At 41.8% G+C, this 16,890-nt stretch overlaps 1 protein-coding gene across 2 annotated transcripts in view; it reads right to left on the reverse strand.

Annotated features, from left to right (window-relative positions):
• Positions 1–16,890, reverse strand: part of LOC135263622 (A disintegrin and metalloproteinase with thrombospondin motifs 2-like) — a 67,838-nt gene that overhangs the window by 39,645 nt on the left and 11,303 nt on the right. For both annotated transcript variants that reach the window (XM_064351882.1, XM_064351885.1), the window contains exon 3: positions 5,508–5,676. In XM_064351882.1, the coding sequence (XP_064207952.1) occupies positions 5,508–5,676 (169 nt within the window). The remainder of the gene's footprint in view (positions 1–5,507; positions 5,677–16,890) is intronic.

Consider the following 16,890-nt stretch of genomic DNA (forward strand, 5'->3'; position numbering starts at 1 on the left):
CAGAAACACACACAACACACATACACACGCACACACACATACTCACACACACACACACACACACTCCCACACACACAACCACACACACCACACACACACACACACACCACTCACACCACACACACACACACACACACACACACACACACACACACACATACACACACATACTCACACACACACACACACACACATCCTCACACACACACACACACACACACACATGCACACACACAGAGCAGATATCCGCACTCAAACACATGCACATGTACCCACAGAACACTCAAACAAACTGACATATCCATAATCACATTCTCACACAAACAAAATAGACACGCATGCACACACATCCATACCCACACGCAAGTGTGACTTGGCTCATTGGCTCTAATGAACATTTAATGAAACATGACAAACACATTTACCCTCAACAGTCTGAGTTGCCACATTGGGTCGCAGCACTGGGATGAAATAACACCTGTTCAAACACATATACATTACAATTACCATGGAAATAGCCAAACAGAAAATATAAATTACAGCAAGATTCATCTATTTCGGTAGTATTGTTCAAACCTGCCCAGGGACTACAGATGAAAATTAGCCATTGAGCTGACTCAACTATATGAGGTGCACTAACATCCACATTAAATATTACACATTCTCTCCATTAAAAAAGTAGATTAAATTAATTGAAAAGGAATTAAATTAGACAGAGAAAAAAAATCTGCTGAGAAAATCTATGTAAAGCAAGCTTTTAAATATCTACTGGACCACATTACAACATAAGAACAGATTGTTGATCTGAGAATTAAAACAGAAGATTCTGAAATGTTTCTGTTCGAGTTAGTGCACAGTTTCCTTTTCAAAAAGCCCCAAATCACAGAATACACACAAACACACACACACACATATCTCTACCAGATGGGCCATCTCACTGTTTTGACCATACTGCACCAATTTACATAGTTTTTTCTGAAAGCAGATCTGCTACCAAGACTGTCTAGTTCTCTGTGATAAAATTAGGCTTTTTTGATAATTTTGGAATGTGTGCATGTGTGAGTGTGTGAGTGTGTGTGGGTGGGTGTGTGTGTGTGTGTGTGTTTGTGTGTGTGTGTGCATGTGTGTGTGTGTGTGTGTGTGTGTGTCTGCATGTGTGAAGTGTGTGTGTGGGGAGGGAGTTGCGTCAAATTGGGTCAACTGGGCTGACCTACTCAGGACATACTCAGGTTACTGATGCACTCCCACCAAAGAGCAACACATCACCAAACCAGATGATAGGTTGATAGGGAGGGGACAGACATCATACCCAACTTTAAACCCACTCAATCACAGAAAACAGGTACACACAAATACACACACACACACACACACAAAGATGGATGCATCTGTGTATGTGCACATGCACAAGATGTAATGCACACCACTGTTTATCAACAAGGATAACAGCAGGAATATTTTCTAGCGGCACGATTAATTAAGAAAGGGACAAACAAAAAAAGGCAATTAGACATAAATACAGGTGCTGCAGTCCATCACGTCAGTCGATGTAAACAGTTTGCTCCAGCATCTGCATTTATCTCATCTTTTCATCTGACTTGTTAGCTAATGGAGCATCTGGCCCTGGAGTCTGTCGAGGGAATTTTACAACAAAAAAAAAAAGTTTTCTTGTAATCACAACACGAAGAAACCTTGAAATCCACAAACCCATGGGGACACAGAAAATAACAAAATAATATGAGACATTTATCCGTGTTTAGGCCTGATAACTTTTGTAAAATAAATAAATAAATAAATAAAATTGGTGTATTTGCTGCTAAGCAAGGCTTCAATTCAGATTCAGAACTGGTGCAATTGGTGAGGGTGTACTGGTACCCCCTACTGACTACAACATCCTGTTTGGGGCTCCTATCTGTAACTGTCTACAGTAGTTATAGTAACATATATTTGTTTGGAATAAAAAATAGTTAATATTTTATTACTTATAAACAGGGCTCCCATCATGGGGGGGAGGGGGGGGGGGGGGGACTGAGTAAGTAGACCCGGGTCCTGGAGTAGCTGGTCCGTGATTAGTCTGTGAACTACTGGCAACTATCATTGAAAGATATACACAGAGAAATATTTTCCCTGGAACAGGTATTTTTACCCAGTGTCACTGCTCATAACACAGCTCTATAGTTGTTATTTAGAAAAAATAGCACAGCAGTATCGTGAGTGACACTTGATCCCTTTACTGCGTACATAGAAAGACTGCTTGTTGTTTTCTAGGACCAGTTGTCAAGGTTAGGGATGTAATTGTAAGTCATTCACTGATTTGTGTATGCAGTGGCTATAGTATAGCTCACAGCCAGATCACAATCCAAGTCAAAAACATTTCCTTGGTCTTGTTCATTCTAGAGCTACAGTACAAGAAGCAAGTGATGAAAAGCATGAGCATAGATGTGGAATCTTTCAACTACAAACGACATAGCAGAAAATTATCCATAAAATTATTAGCATATTAGCAATCATTTAAGCATCAAAGACATGAAACAGACATGTATTTCCCTGGTTCGCAAAATTATTCTAAGGTGAATGTTGATATTGTCAACAGAGAACAAAAAACTTTCTTATTTACTTTTTAACTTATTCCTCACTTACTTATTTATCATTGTGTTACCACTGTATTACTATTAGAGTTTCAGGATATTGATCACCTGCTATAAAAAATTCAAATTATTAAGACATTACAATGTCTGAACAGAGTGAAACAAATACTGTACATAATTACTGTAAAGGGGAATGTATTTGTATTGTCAGTTTTACTGTTAAAAATGTCTTCTAGAACTTCTTGCATAAATACCTTGGATGAATTGAGACACGCTTAGAAGGATGAACAGATAACAACCAAATAAAACCCTTGAGTTACTGCTATTCTTGGATATAAGAATTAAGAGATAGGCCACTCTAAGCATCCTTTCTTACTGTGTTGAATCTGAGCATTAGGTAAGACGCCCATACGCAGAGAAACTTGCATAGCATACAGATGAAGAGGGCTAGAAACCTTGAAGAGCCTGAATGGGATGAATGGCCTGTTCTCCACATCGTGCATTTGAAAATGTGAAAGTCAAGTTAAGCACCTTGCTCAAGGGTATGACCAGCGTAAGTGCACAATCTGTGAGTGCAATCTAAAATTCTTGGCTTTCTGCCAAATGTATTCACATATACTTGGGGGGGGGGGGCATTTTATTCCATCCTTAACCATTCTCCTTTCCTCTAAATAACTTCTTGTAACTCCCAATGTACTGTATAAGTGTGCACATGCATTATAACTTAATAACATGAGAACAGAAGAGTGGCTGATGATGAGAATGAACCACTCAGGTTATCTGGGCTTGTTATTTCATTTGCATTGGATTTATGTGACAACTTTGGGGATGATTGGAAAAATAAAGTCGGGACTAATCAAAGGTCACCCTGATTATGAATGGTAGTTTGCACTGATGAGTTATTACCCCATGAAGGGTAGGATGGCACTCACGGAATGCCAGTTTCTCCTCCAATCAGCAGGGGGCACTGTGTGGCCTGTAGGGTGTGAAATAGCCAGTAGCTTACAGGTGAGTTTATGGAGGAGTGTGCACACTTCAACTACAATACTCCTGGCACAGGTGTGGCCCAATTTGAAGTGCCAATTTTAAATTAGTCAGAAACAAACAAAAAAAAAAAGAGAGCAAATCAACAATCCCCCATTGTAGAGGCGATTTATAACTCACAGGGGAATAAATGTAGTTTAAAATAGCGGTGCTTAAGTGAAGTCACTATTGACTGGCGCAAGGACAGGTCACAGAGAGTGCATTGCTCCTTGCGTAATGAGGTGGCCCAAGCTTTTTAAGCCACATCATTGATCCAGCCGTTCTCATTAGCTAATACACAACTTCAAAAGAAGGCAAGGAGCCCGGCTGCTTCTGTGTGGGCATGTGTATGTGTGTGCAAGGAGTTCGGCGTGTGCTTGTGTGTGTTGTGTATGCATATGTTTAGGTGTTTTTATGTCTATTTTCTTACACACCTAGGCACACACATGAAGACAAGAGGACACACACACACACGCATGCAGGCACACACATGCACACACGTGCAAACGCGCAGACACACGCAGAGTAACGTGCCGAAAAGGGATACAGAAATGCTGGACCATCAGGCAAAGTAACGGCGCAGAGAACCCGACAGTCTCCGCTAGATATCGGACTCCTTCAGGAGAATCCGACATCGTTCGTTTCCATGGAAACTCCCAACAGGTTGCGTTCCTCTCCTTTTTTTCCCGGTCTTAAGTAATGATGAGATGTGCAGGAGAAGACACCGCGCGCGCTCAGAATAGCGAGATCAGCACACTCGGGCTCCGACGCCCACGGAAAGACTCGCAACGGTGTCCTCCAGTCGCCGTAGTGTCCTTTTCCAGAGCTGTCGAGCTGCCACATCTCCCCTCTCCCTCGGCCTGTTCTTTTTTTAGTGTTAAACAAGCAGCGACAACGACGGTCCGTTTGTGACACCAGGTGGTTTTTAATACGGTATAGCTGTATATCTCTTCCAATAACTTCTCTCCTTAAAGACTATTTAATGACACCTCACAAGAGACAACGAGGATTGAGTGAAAATCAGTGAAGATTAAACAGAAAGGTACGGAAGGAAATGTTCCTTGAATATGATTTATGAAGGAAGCAAGTTTTTCTAAAGATAATGCACTTAGCCACCATTTAACATTTGACATTTTGCCAACAGGATTTCTTGAGGTGCTAATTTTAGCAGTGTCCTTTACACGGACAACTGACCCTGAAAATGCCACCCCCCCCCCCCCCCATGCCCCACACCTCGGCACCACCCATAAACCCTCCTGATGTGTCATATACACATGGCAGCAAACTCAAACACTCTTTCTTCACAGTCCCTCGATGAACGCCGAACCAGCAGCACACAGATGGCTCAGGTTAACCCGCTGTTGTGCCCGGAAAGCTCGCGTAACACAGATCCACTGCAGCCCATGAACACTGCCTAGCACAGTGCCTACTTCTTCTACCGGGTCCTACACAACACAGGTCCTTTACTATTATACTGCCCAAAGGCAGAGAAACAGGGGTGCACTTTCCACAAGTTTCAGCAGTACCCAGGGGAAGCCATTTCAGTAGGTGGACAAGAGCTGTGCACTTGTGATCTTTTTGTGATTTTGTAAAGTTGACCCAGACCAAAGCAACGCATTGGGGGCATGCAACCAGCTTCTGACCCTCACTGCTGTGAGAGCTGCGAGGTCCCTGAGTTGAACACAGATCTCACTGATCCACAGATGGAGCCGGAGCTGGAGCCGAACCCAAAACTGTGGATTTGGAGAGAACTGTTACAGCGCCAGAAATGCTATTAGCAGTACAAAAAGTAGCAACAGGCACAGTAACAGTTATAGTAGTTCTGTTGCTGTGCCCTGTACCTCATAGACTGGCGTCACAATGATAGAGGCAAAGGAGTATGGGAGGAACTCTGACCTGGGGAGGGAAAGTCGACAGGGTGATTGGCAGGAGGCCTCTTGACGGCTGAGGAGCGGTACACTATGTGGGGCCGGCCGCCCTGCCCTTCCTCCTCCCCCGTTATCTGACCCCCCCGCTCCAGGGGCTCGATGAAGTATTCCTCCTGCTCTGTCCTGATCATCCCAGCCTGAGAGAGAGAGAAAGGGGGGGGGGGGATAATAAAGAGAATGAGGAGGGAGACAGATGAAGATAAATAGTGCCAGCATTAATCCCATGGTTCTTCAGCCTGAGTCAAACCAAGCAATGCACGTTATTGCATCTGCAGGCTGAGCAAAGGTAAAATTCCTCTCTTATTGGAACAATAAATAAATCATATTCCATACAGGACAGAGAATGGAAACTATATGAATAATACTTGACATATGGCACTTAAGTAACTGGAAGGCATTACGTTTTAACAAGTTGGAATCTTCATCATTATGCAAAATGAAGTTTACCTTTGTCTCATTGCTAGATTTTAACTAACAACTATATTATTATAAACCTGCATTCCTAACTACTAGCATCATACCAAAACACCACTGAGACCATAATGTGATCACTGCTATTAATTGAAAAACTTGCAGCCCAGATAATATAATGGTCTAGTGACTGTACAGTGAAGCCCTACATTATATTATTCAGATGCTTTTAATGAACGAGGCCACACATATCTGACCCTGGTGTTGTGGTGGCAGAACAGTTCATGAAGTCACAATGAACACATTCCCTTCAGTCCCAGAAAAAATAAATCCAAAACAACACCCCCCTCCAAGCCCCTCGGCCCTAAATTCTGCCGTCTCTTCACTCTTTGTGTCTCCCTGCTCACTGTTCACCTTGTCAAGAGTGCAGTGGGCCATAAACATCATCATAAACAAGGGCACTCCTGCATCCTCAAAGCCATTAAAGCTGCTGCTGTTATGTGTCTATTTGTTTGTGTAAGAATATTCCAAGTAAAGCAGCCCAGTAAAGGTCTACAGTCATCTCATATACACTCAAGATTCATCTTTTGGAGTAATAGAACCCCCCTTCCCCCCACACCCACAGCACCACCCCCACAGGCTTATACCCTTTAAAGGTGTGGAGTGTTGGGGACAGGAGGAGGTGATGTGTGATGGGTGTGTTTATCACTTCTATAAACATTTGAAAACCAGGGGTCTGTCCGGTCAGGTGTGTGTGAGTGTGTGTGTGTCTGAGTGAATTGGTGAATGTGTGTGTGAGTGAGTGTGTGTGTGCATGTGTGCCTGTGTCTGTGCATGTGTGTGTGAGTGAGTGTGTGTGTGCATGTGTGCCTGTGTCTGTGTGTGTGTGTGTGTGTGCGCATATGCTTGCATCTGTGCAGAAGAAGGGATAACAGCTATCAGCAGTCACATATTTAGCACACAATTCCACAAGAAATATCTATATATTCAACAATTTATGTGCCTATTCAACAAATTTTCTTTCCATTGTTGTACACCTTATATTCCTCGAAAAGCATAATTCTCTGGTGAGCAGCACAGATACAGAATTGCTCATTTATTGAGCATAGGAAGCAAGCAGTGACAAACATTTTTCAGTTTCTTTCTTTTGCTTTCTGGGGATGCAGCTACAATGTGTACAACCCCATTAGCTCAACATTTGTTTTTATAAACACTTAATAGAATCCATATAAATATGACATGATTGTTTAAATTAGACAGAATCCACTTCTATACAGAGCAGAAAGCCATACGCCTCCCTGGAATACTTCAGTGCTGTTTTCCATACTGCAGGTGAGTTTGATGGTTGATCAAAGCAGGCAGCTTGCATAAGGGAGAAGCTCTACCAGCGTCTCACAGGCAGGATGTGATTTCATTAACTGCTAATGTACGAGAGTGATGCTGCGGGGGGGGCACCGAGATTTCTAGAGAAAATTGTTCTGCTTTTAACGAGTGAGAGGCTATGTAAAATATACAAATTATAAGTAAGTATACTGATAATTCAGCACAACTGTCTTACTTCCTGTGTGTGTAGGTGAGTGTGTGTGTGTGCGTGCATGCATGTGTATGTGTGTGTGTGAGTGCATATGTGTGAATGAAAGTGAGTGTGTGTTTATGTGTGTGTGTGTGAGTAAATGAGTGAGTGTGTGTGTGTGTATGTGTGTGTGTGTGTGTGTAGATAGTGCCCTCTGGAATTGTTGGTACCCTTGGTAAAGATGAGCTAAAAAGGGTAAGAAAAAAATGTCACTGTTGAAACAGATGGATTTTATACACAAATTATGAGAGAAATCTAACCATTAATTGAGGTAAAATTTCTCAAATAAAAAAAAGTGAGGAGGATGGTTTGACAGCCAAAAAAATCTCAGAGGACCCCAGTTCAAGAACTGCAGAAGTTGGCTGCATTTTGGGGTCACAAAGTCTCCAAAACAACTATTAGATGCCACATCCATGCCAGCAAGCAATTTAGAAGGCTTGGCAGGAAAAAACTCCTGCTGCCATTAAACCACAAACATAAGTGCCTGGAGTTTGATGAACGTTATTGGAACTGTGAGGCTGCTCTGGTTCCAAAGCCACAGGGGAATTTTTTAGGATACGTGCCATGGACTCTCGTCAAGCACGGGGAGATTTTAGACCAGGATCTGGCTGCCTCTGCCAGAAGGTTCAAAGCCGGGCCATGGCTGGATCTTCCAACTGGACAGTGATCCAAAGCATTCCTCCAAGTCCACAAAAAAATGTTAACTGATCACAGATTCAAGCTTTTCTAATGGCCATCCCAGTCCCTTCAGCAAAACCCCATTGAAAACCTGTTGGGAGAGCTGAAGAGAAGAGTCCATAAGTGAAAACCAAGGACTCTGACTGACCTGGGGAGATTCTGCATTGTCAAACTGCTCCTGACAACTTTGTTTATCTTAAACAGCTTCCAGCACTGTTAATTAATAAATGCACATGTTGATGTGGTGAGAGGTGAATTAAAATGTGTGTTTTACTGTGTGCAAGAAATATCCATTATTTTCTTTTCATGATGTGATTGATTGTAGACGGACCCAACAAATAGGTATTTAGAGACATGCACTTCCAGTTAAAATTGTTTTTTTGTTTTTTTTTAATCATTGCATTTATTTCCATTTAATGCTCAAGGTGTTGTGTGAATAATAATTAATTTCTTTAATAACATGGGAATTCCGAGATTTACCAAGGAATGAAGAGATTATCTTCAAACATCACGTCTCATGCTGTAGAATGTTTGCAAGGCTAATATTGTTTTTTTTTTCTTGTTTTTTTTAAAGAACCCCAGTTAAAGGTGTTTAAACAATAACTCCATTTCACAAACTGCAATTTCTTTGACAGTTCACCATTTAATAAGCATATTTTTTGTTTGTTTCGAGGGTTATAATCGCATAAAGACACTGTAAGATGTTTGCTCCTATTTTTAGTGATACAAAAAGCCAAACATAAAAATCAAAACAAGGCATATATTCCAGTGAGATCCAATGGTCTGATTATTGTTTTATTTCAATTAAGGCCTCCTGTTCACATCACACTTTCTCAGTGAAGCCCACATATTCACCAATCTGTCACAAGAGCGAGTCACAGACCAAAGAGAAGTGAAAAGGAAAGGTAACTTTTAAAACATTTGAATTTCTGAAGATTCATCCTGGCTTTTTAAAAATCTAAAATGTAGCTTTTCAAAAAGAGGGATCAGACACGAAGTGAAGTATTTGATTAGCGGGTGCGAGCAAATACTCCAAATAAGGTCTACAGACTTTGTACGCAGGCTGAAATGTTTTGACATTACAGCGGTGTCGGTGGAGATATGAAATTCATTGGGAAAGGGAAAATGCAGCATTTTTTGAAAACCACCTCAGCAGCGCACGTCCCCCTTGGCTTCCCTCGGTTTTTGAGCGAGACGGGGCAGGCTGACTGTGATCAGACGCACTGTCACACACCCACAGCTGAACTCACTACGAAAATGAAATGTCGTGTGAAATGTGTTAACGGGCTTTTTATTTGTCAAATTTGCCTCGCTTCCCATATACTTTCTGGGATATCCTTTCATCCGGGTTGTGCATGGCCAAGCAGAACCTAGTATTGACCCTAAGGTACAAGTGATCAACTGGAAAGGAAGGCTACCGTTTGAGAGGCTGTTTTCCTGCAATCTGTAACATAATCCAGAATTATGTGATTGGTCAATGATGAATTAGCTGGCATCACTGTCCCCCCCCCATCCAAGATCATGATTCATAAAATATAACCAACCAATGGTTTATTGCTGTCCAACTTTTTATGGGTCATTATAAACAAATTTGTATTAATATAGATTTCTTCAAAAAATGTAATAGTGAGCCAGGGAAGTCACAGACAATTTTGATCAAGACCAGTTAGTCTAATTAAAGACACATTTGACCTGAGGATGACATTTTTCAGAAACCACATCAAGTACAATATTTTATGTGAATTCTTCTCAATGTATGCAGTTCAGACCTGATATTATCAACCTTTTTTACAGTGAGGGTTCTTGGTTACAAGGTGATCATTTTAGGGGATTTTGAGAAGAATATGTTTGGAAACCCCATGTATAAATCGATATCATATCCCACATAAATGGCATGAGGTGCTTCATATGAAGCGGCCTACAAACATGTCTGTGGATGGGCATAAATGTTGCACACATTCATATGCAGAGTCACTCTTAAACCAAAGTGAATAAGGACACTCAATTAGTTTAACACAAGGAATACAGACAGAAAAAACACATAGAAGGATAACTGTGAGGTGTGTTTTAACTGTTTGGACCGGAGGGGTACAACAGGTTGTCCTTCCATTAGACCCCTTCTGAGAGCCTTTCCAAATCCAGCGATCTAAGGTCAGGGGTGCTGCATGTGCCAAGACCAGAGCAGAGTCTCTCTTTCTGGACGAGTTTCCCGACAACTGCAGTCTATCATTTCTTCTGGAACGAAACACAGGAAACATATTTCTGAGATAAGAGCTCCAAAAATTAGCCTCTGCAAAAAGAGGCCTTGTGTTTGAGGGACTCTGTGTTACCTTCAGTTCTTCTTGGTGCTGAAAACCAGGCCAAAGTGTGTGAGCTCTCCATCGGAGAGACTACACCTGACCGAGTAACACGCGTTTGTTTTGTCATCTGCAGAGAGTAAAAATGCTTTTTTTCCTTCTCTAAGCTTTGGGAGTTTGAATTTGAATCACCTAAAATAGACTGACTTTGCATGGCCATGACTGTAACAGGAAGGACTCAAGCTTCTCTCTCCTTAATCCTTTGATAGAGGAGACCAGTCAATCAGGTAACGCAGTGGAGAACTCAACACCAGAGAACCTTGTGCATGATGAACTGATTCATTTAATTTTTTCTAAGGCAATGACAGGAAGGACAGAAGAATAGAGGGGAAGTAAGTTAACATTATTATGTATGCAGTCCTGCAAGAAGTTTTCCTGGAAAAAAGGGACTTTTTCATGTTTGCTTTTTCCATCTGTTGAACTCCAGCAGCAACAGAGAATGCGTCACGAGGGACCAGATATGCTTCCAGTAAAACGCTTCCTCTTCAACCCAAACAAAAGCTGCTTAACCTGTTTTCACAATTTCTGCCAAAATATCTCTGCCTTTCATTGGCTCGTTTACAGAGGACTTTTCCACGTTTTCAGTGCGAATGGGTGACTTTCACAAGGTCCAAAAAAAAGAAAATACAACTGCATTCCATTATAAGCAATCATTTATCCTGATTCTACCCCAAAACCTTCTCCTCGCTGAGTGAGGCTACTGATGGGTGCATTTTGTACCACACCAGGGTCTGAAATCGCCCAACTTTTCATGGGACCGACCCCATAAACTTGCACCAAAATCCATGTGATTAAGGCATGGAAGAGCAACAAATCATGGCCATGAGAAAAGGCATTGTCACAGGAAAGCTTTGGTTTGCGAGGTATTTTAAATAGCTCCCAACGTCTTTCAAACGTGGCGGCTGGGTAGCTTATCCAGCTGAGGCACCACATTGCCATACATGGATGAGCACTATTTGTCCCGATGGTTCGGTATCAAATTCAGACCATGAAAGTGACAACTGTGACTGGCAGTTCCACAGGACAGCATGCGATTGGTTGCAGCATTGCCCAGGGATTGGAGGATTACAGTCAGTCAGGATGACAGTATCTCATTGCACAATAGAGATCTCCACTAGTCAATTGCCTGATCACCAGTCCACCAGTTGCCCATTAAATGGCTTCCTACAACTCAGGTCTGTACAAAACCAGTGCAGTCTGCACTGCGACCTCCAGTGCTTCGGAAGCAAACTGCAGTGTTTTAGAAGCTGTGGCGAACATTATGTGCTACGAAGGAGAGCACATGCTGGTTTCCGCTCTCTTGAATCAAAAGCGGAGGTTTGAGGCAATAAACACTGAAAAAGAAATATGACTGGGAACCTCAAACCCCAGCCACAGAGTGAAACCCAAACCTCAATCCGAAGCTAAACATACAGTAAATCCGCTTCTCCGGGGGGAGGAAGTGGACCTGCCCAAGATTTATGCATTGTGAGGTTTTGACATGAGTTTTGACATTGAGTTTCATTCGTTCATTCATTCACTCATTCATTCACTCGGGCATGAATTCATTAATTCACTCGGCCATTCATCCATTCATTTACTCTGTCATTCATCCATTCATTCATTCACTCGGTCATTCTTCATTCATTCATTAATTTATTAATTCATTCATTCATTCATTCATTCCACCAAGAGGACACAGGGCCCGGAATCAGTACCAAGAGCAGGGAGAAAGGAGAGGAGGAGAGCAATTCCAGTTCATAAAGCAAAATGAAAAATGAGGAGGGCACAGTGGAGCTATTCATCACCCCCACAGCCTGGTTATTAAAGCTGGGGCACTCCACCTATGATATCCAGTCTCTGTTCATTTCAGTGGCATCTGTGATGCTCTCCACACAGGAGAGTGTTTCTTTCCTCAATATTTCTGAGCCAACCGCGCTCACAGGGGAGGGGTTTTTAATTGCCTGTCATCTGCAATAACCTTCTCTTAAGCCGCCTTCTCTATAGTCCACCGACGCATCTCACTCCCACAAAAATAAAAAAAAACTGAATAACTGAAAACAGAAAGTGTTTTTTTTACAAAAACGCAGACAGGAAATATGGCCGAATGCCCGTGAATGGCCTGTTACATTTTGAATGTGGCTCCATTTTGGGTCTGTTTTACACAGCTCTTCGGCCTGAATGCTGCTTCCTTGCCAGCCTGTCTGGGAAATGCAGCTACATCCAGCCTGTCATCCTGGTCTGGCTCTATGGGCCAGCGGTAAATGCCCTGTCCTTCCCTCTGAGCCACACAGGATTAAGGCACAATATTGCATCAGATAATTGCTGTCTTTGGATAAATGCCACGCCTGTACGGATGCCTGGACTTTGCAGACACTTATTATTAATAAATGCTGCACTCAAGAAACGGTGCTTTGTGAAAGACCACATATATTACATGCTTGATGCCGTATTGCATAATTACAAAAGTACCCACAAGAGTCCATGTTAAAGAAGAGGAAAATTACTTTAAATTGCAAATAAAATGAATAACTACTCTTCCTAAAAAAATTGTTTTTCTTTTGACCCCTGAGGGAGGTAATGGTTTAATCAAACTAATGGCATCCAAAAGCAGAGAACCCACCAGGGTTAATGACACTAGGTCAAAACATACCTTTCCAATATATTCTGCTGAACTGGATATTTGGCTGCTTGTCTGTGAGGTTTTTAAGCATCGAATGTGTATTTACCTGACACATTTCAGTACAGATACAGGGTTCCCATTTTAAAAGGTTGTAAGTGCCAAGAACAGTCAACATGCAAATGTTGCTGATCCATTCATGCTAATAGATTTTCAGATTTCTTTTTTAAAGAAACAGAGCCTGACCATTTTGGTCAACTGATTGTTTTGCTTTGATAAAAACGAGCCTGTCTGTCATGATTTCTCTGACCTCATTCACTAAATCTGCCTTCTTACGTTTTGCTAACTGCAATATTAGGAAATTAATAGGATATTGAAGCTATAATTTCTCTACTATCTGTCAAATGCATTAACCCAAGATGCCGCTTGTACAGATAAGATGGAACATTGCAACAGCTGATTTAGTGTAGATATAAGGCTTGCATTAATTTATGAATGCCAGACCAAACATCATTTACATAAATCATCACTCCAAGAAGCGTGACATATTGCTATCACGTTGGCTATTTAGCAGACAAATATCATTTATTGGTTGGCTAGTAACCAAGTAAGTAAATAAGAACAAAAATATGATGGGGGCATGTTCTTCATTTAAAAAACAGAAAAGTGATCAGTTCAATCCAAAAAGGGGTAATGCTATCATTCGCTTCATTATTTACACAATGTACAGACAAATTCAAAGAAAGATGGTCCACAGTTTTAGTCAGTCTAGTTTGGTTGCTGTGGCTAAGAGGCTGGTGAAAACCAGGCTAACATTGGTTTACCTGAAGGTCTGCAAGTGGCCTCTCCCCCCCCCCCCCCCCACCCCCCACCCCCATTGGTGATGACACAAACAACGCCATTGTTCAATAAGCACATTTGGCTTAATTGTTAGAGCTGCTGATTGGGTTTAAAAAAATAATGCAAAAAGAAAATACATGTTAAAGGAACGTTACGTAATCCTCTGCCTAAAGTATTTTGCATGCAGACTATTCTCTCTATGCTCAAGCGTCGGAATTCTACCCTTCATCCCGAAGGGTAGAAGTCAAACACTCCCAGAACGACAGAACAGGGCTGACAGATGCATATAAATATTTAACCGCTGGACAGCCACCACAGTGAAGCATCTTTCAAAGAAGGCAGGACGTGAACAGCCTGCACACACACTCACACACACGCACATAAGCACACACACACGTACGCACACATGAATGCATGTACACATGCACACGCGCACACAAACACACATGCACACACATATATACATTACTAGAGCTTAATTGCAATGATAATGTAAAGAAACTGCTCTTAACCCATTAAAGCCCAGATTTTTCCCAGAGATTTCCTACATAAGCATCTATAGTCAACCAAAAAATATTCACTGATGGAAAAAGAGTGGTAGAGACTTCGGCAACTTTAGTTGCCCATGGGCTTAAAATCAATTCAATATTGATATTTAATTGTGTCAGAGATAGATAGATACGTAGATAGACAGATAGATAGATAGAGAGAGAGAGAGAGAGAGAGAGAGAGAGAGGGAGAGAATTGGAGAGAATTGACAGCTCTCCTCTCTGAGGCATACATTGGTAAATTTTGTGAAGCTTTGGGACTGCAGTAAGATGCATGTAAAATAAAGTGGCATTTCATTTACATGGACACAACTTTTTTTCATTCTAGCCATTAGTGTTTCTGTTGGCTGTGTTCAGTGACTTTCATGTCTATCTGCCCATTAAATCTTCATTAAGATGAGTTATGCTCATTAGAACTCAGAAATCCACTACAGCTGAGATTGGGCTTTTGCTGAGTCGTAGTTTTGATAAGCAAGGAAAAAACATTTGTCAGTCTTTTTAGTCCACTTCAAAGTAACGTCCATTCTGAGACCCATTTCTTTTTTATTGCTTTTTTATTGTTTTTTGTTTGTTTTTGTCTGACCCTGATCTCCTGTTTCTATGATGATGAGCGGCTGGAGGTGGATGTTTCCTTTATTAAAAAAATACCTTGCAGTACAACAAATATAGTGTCAGGATTATACCTTACAAAGCAAATACAAAGCAAAAATCCATTTACTTAATACGGACAGACATACAGTCCACAAGGCTAACACGACCACAACCCTAGCAACACTGTTACCTGTAATAATAGTACCAACAACAACAATGCCATCACCAACAACAGCACCAACACCAACACCAAACCACAAGCCACAGTCCAAAATCTCACCTGCTGAAATGGTGCCTCGGCTCAAAAAACCATAAACATTTGAACATTTATTCTGGGTAGAATGCCCCTACTTTTATAACCTTTGACATTATAATGTACAGTACTGTATGCTCAGAAACATCCATCATTCCATCCATTATCTAACCCGCTTAGGCTTATCCCAAGATGCATTGGACAAGAGGCAGGAATATACCCTGGACAAGTCCACCCAGGAAATATCTATTGCAGAGCAAACACACTATTCACTCACACCTACAGGCAATTCAGACTCTCCAGTTGGCCTAACCTGCATGTCTTTGGACTGTGGGTCTAGGGGAGAACATGGGCATTGACCCTGGGGCCTTCTTGCTATGTGGCAACAGTGCTATTCACTGCAGCACCGTGCCACCCACTGCTCTCCCTTGCACCCACCATGGCACCACCGTTATGTTGTAGCTTTATGTAATGACTAGGGCTATTTGCTGTGCCATGGATAACATCTGAGACTGGCATTCTACCTGCTCTTTGCTTTAATATTTTTCTTTTGAATATTATTCTGAAGTGTCCAATAAATGCAAACAGAAACATAACACGTATATTTATAGCGTACAGTATGTGTAACATATGAGGGTAAATGTAAACCACAAAAATATTGCCACTACCACCAAAGACAACAACATTAACATAAATACAAGTACCACCAGAACCCTGCAACAACACCAGGCACAGCAGCAGGTGATCTGGACTGAAATATACTGTAGCTACTGTTTCCTCACACAGACCCAATGCATCTAGGCTCCCTGTACCCAAACTCTGTTTAACAGCATTATTTTTGTAGCGCAGTCTTAGCTCGTAATTTAACAGTAGATGCATTGTCAGGTTGACTGAATACGATTTTTGTGATTATTGACAATGCTAGCAGGACATTACATTACATTACATTACAGGCATTTGGCAGACGCTCTTATCCAGAGCGACGTACAACAAAGTGTATAACCATAACCAGGAACAAGTATGACGAAACCCCTAGAGAGAAGTATCGGTCCAAGTACAGGGAACAACCGCATAGTTCAACTTGGACCCTGAAGGTTAAACTGATTAACACTAACAACGAGAACGGCAACAACGCAATCTATGGAAAAATAAAAATAAATAAAAATACAAGTAGTCGTTAAGACAGGCGCATCAACCAAGTAACCTATGAAACAGCTGCCTAGTTGCAACCCTAAGTTTAGTCATTTACAGGGGGGAAGGGAGGGATGGAGAGAGGTGCAGCCTGAAGAGGTGGGTCTTCAGTCGTCGTTTGAAATTGTTCACAGTCTCAGCTGTTCTGACCTCCACAGGGAGGTCATTCCACCATCGTGGGGCCAGAACAGACAGGAGACGTGTTCTGGAAGTGCAGGTGCGAAGAGGGGGAGGTGCTAGGCGTCCTGAGGTAGCAGAACGGAGGGATCTGGCTGGCATGTAGGGTACCAGGACAGCTGGTTCAAAGACT

This window comes from Anguilla rostrata, chromosome 9, assembly GCF_018555375.3.
Source record: "Anguilla rostrata isolate EN2019 chromosome 9, ASM1855537v3, whole genome shotgun sequence".
Taxonomy (NCBI): domain Eukaryota; kingdom Metazoa; phylum Chordata; class Actinopteri; order Anguilliformes; family Anguillidae; genus Anguilla; species Anguilla rostrata.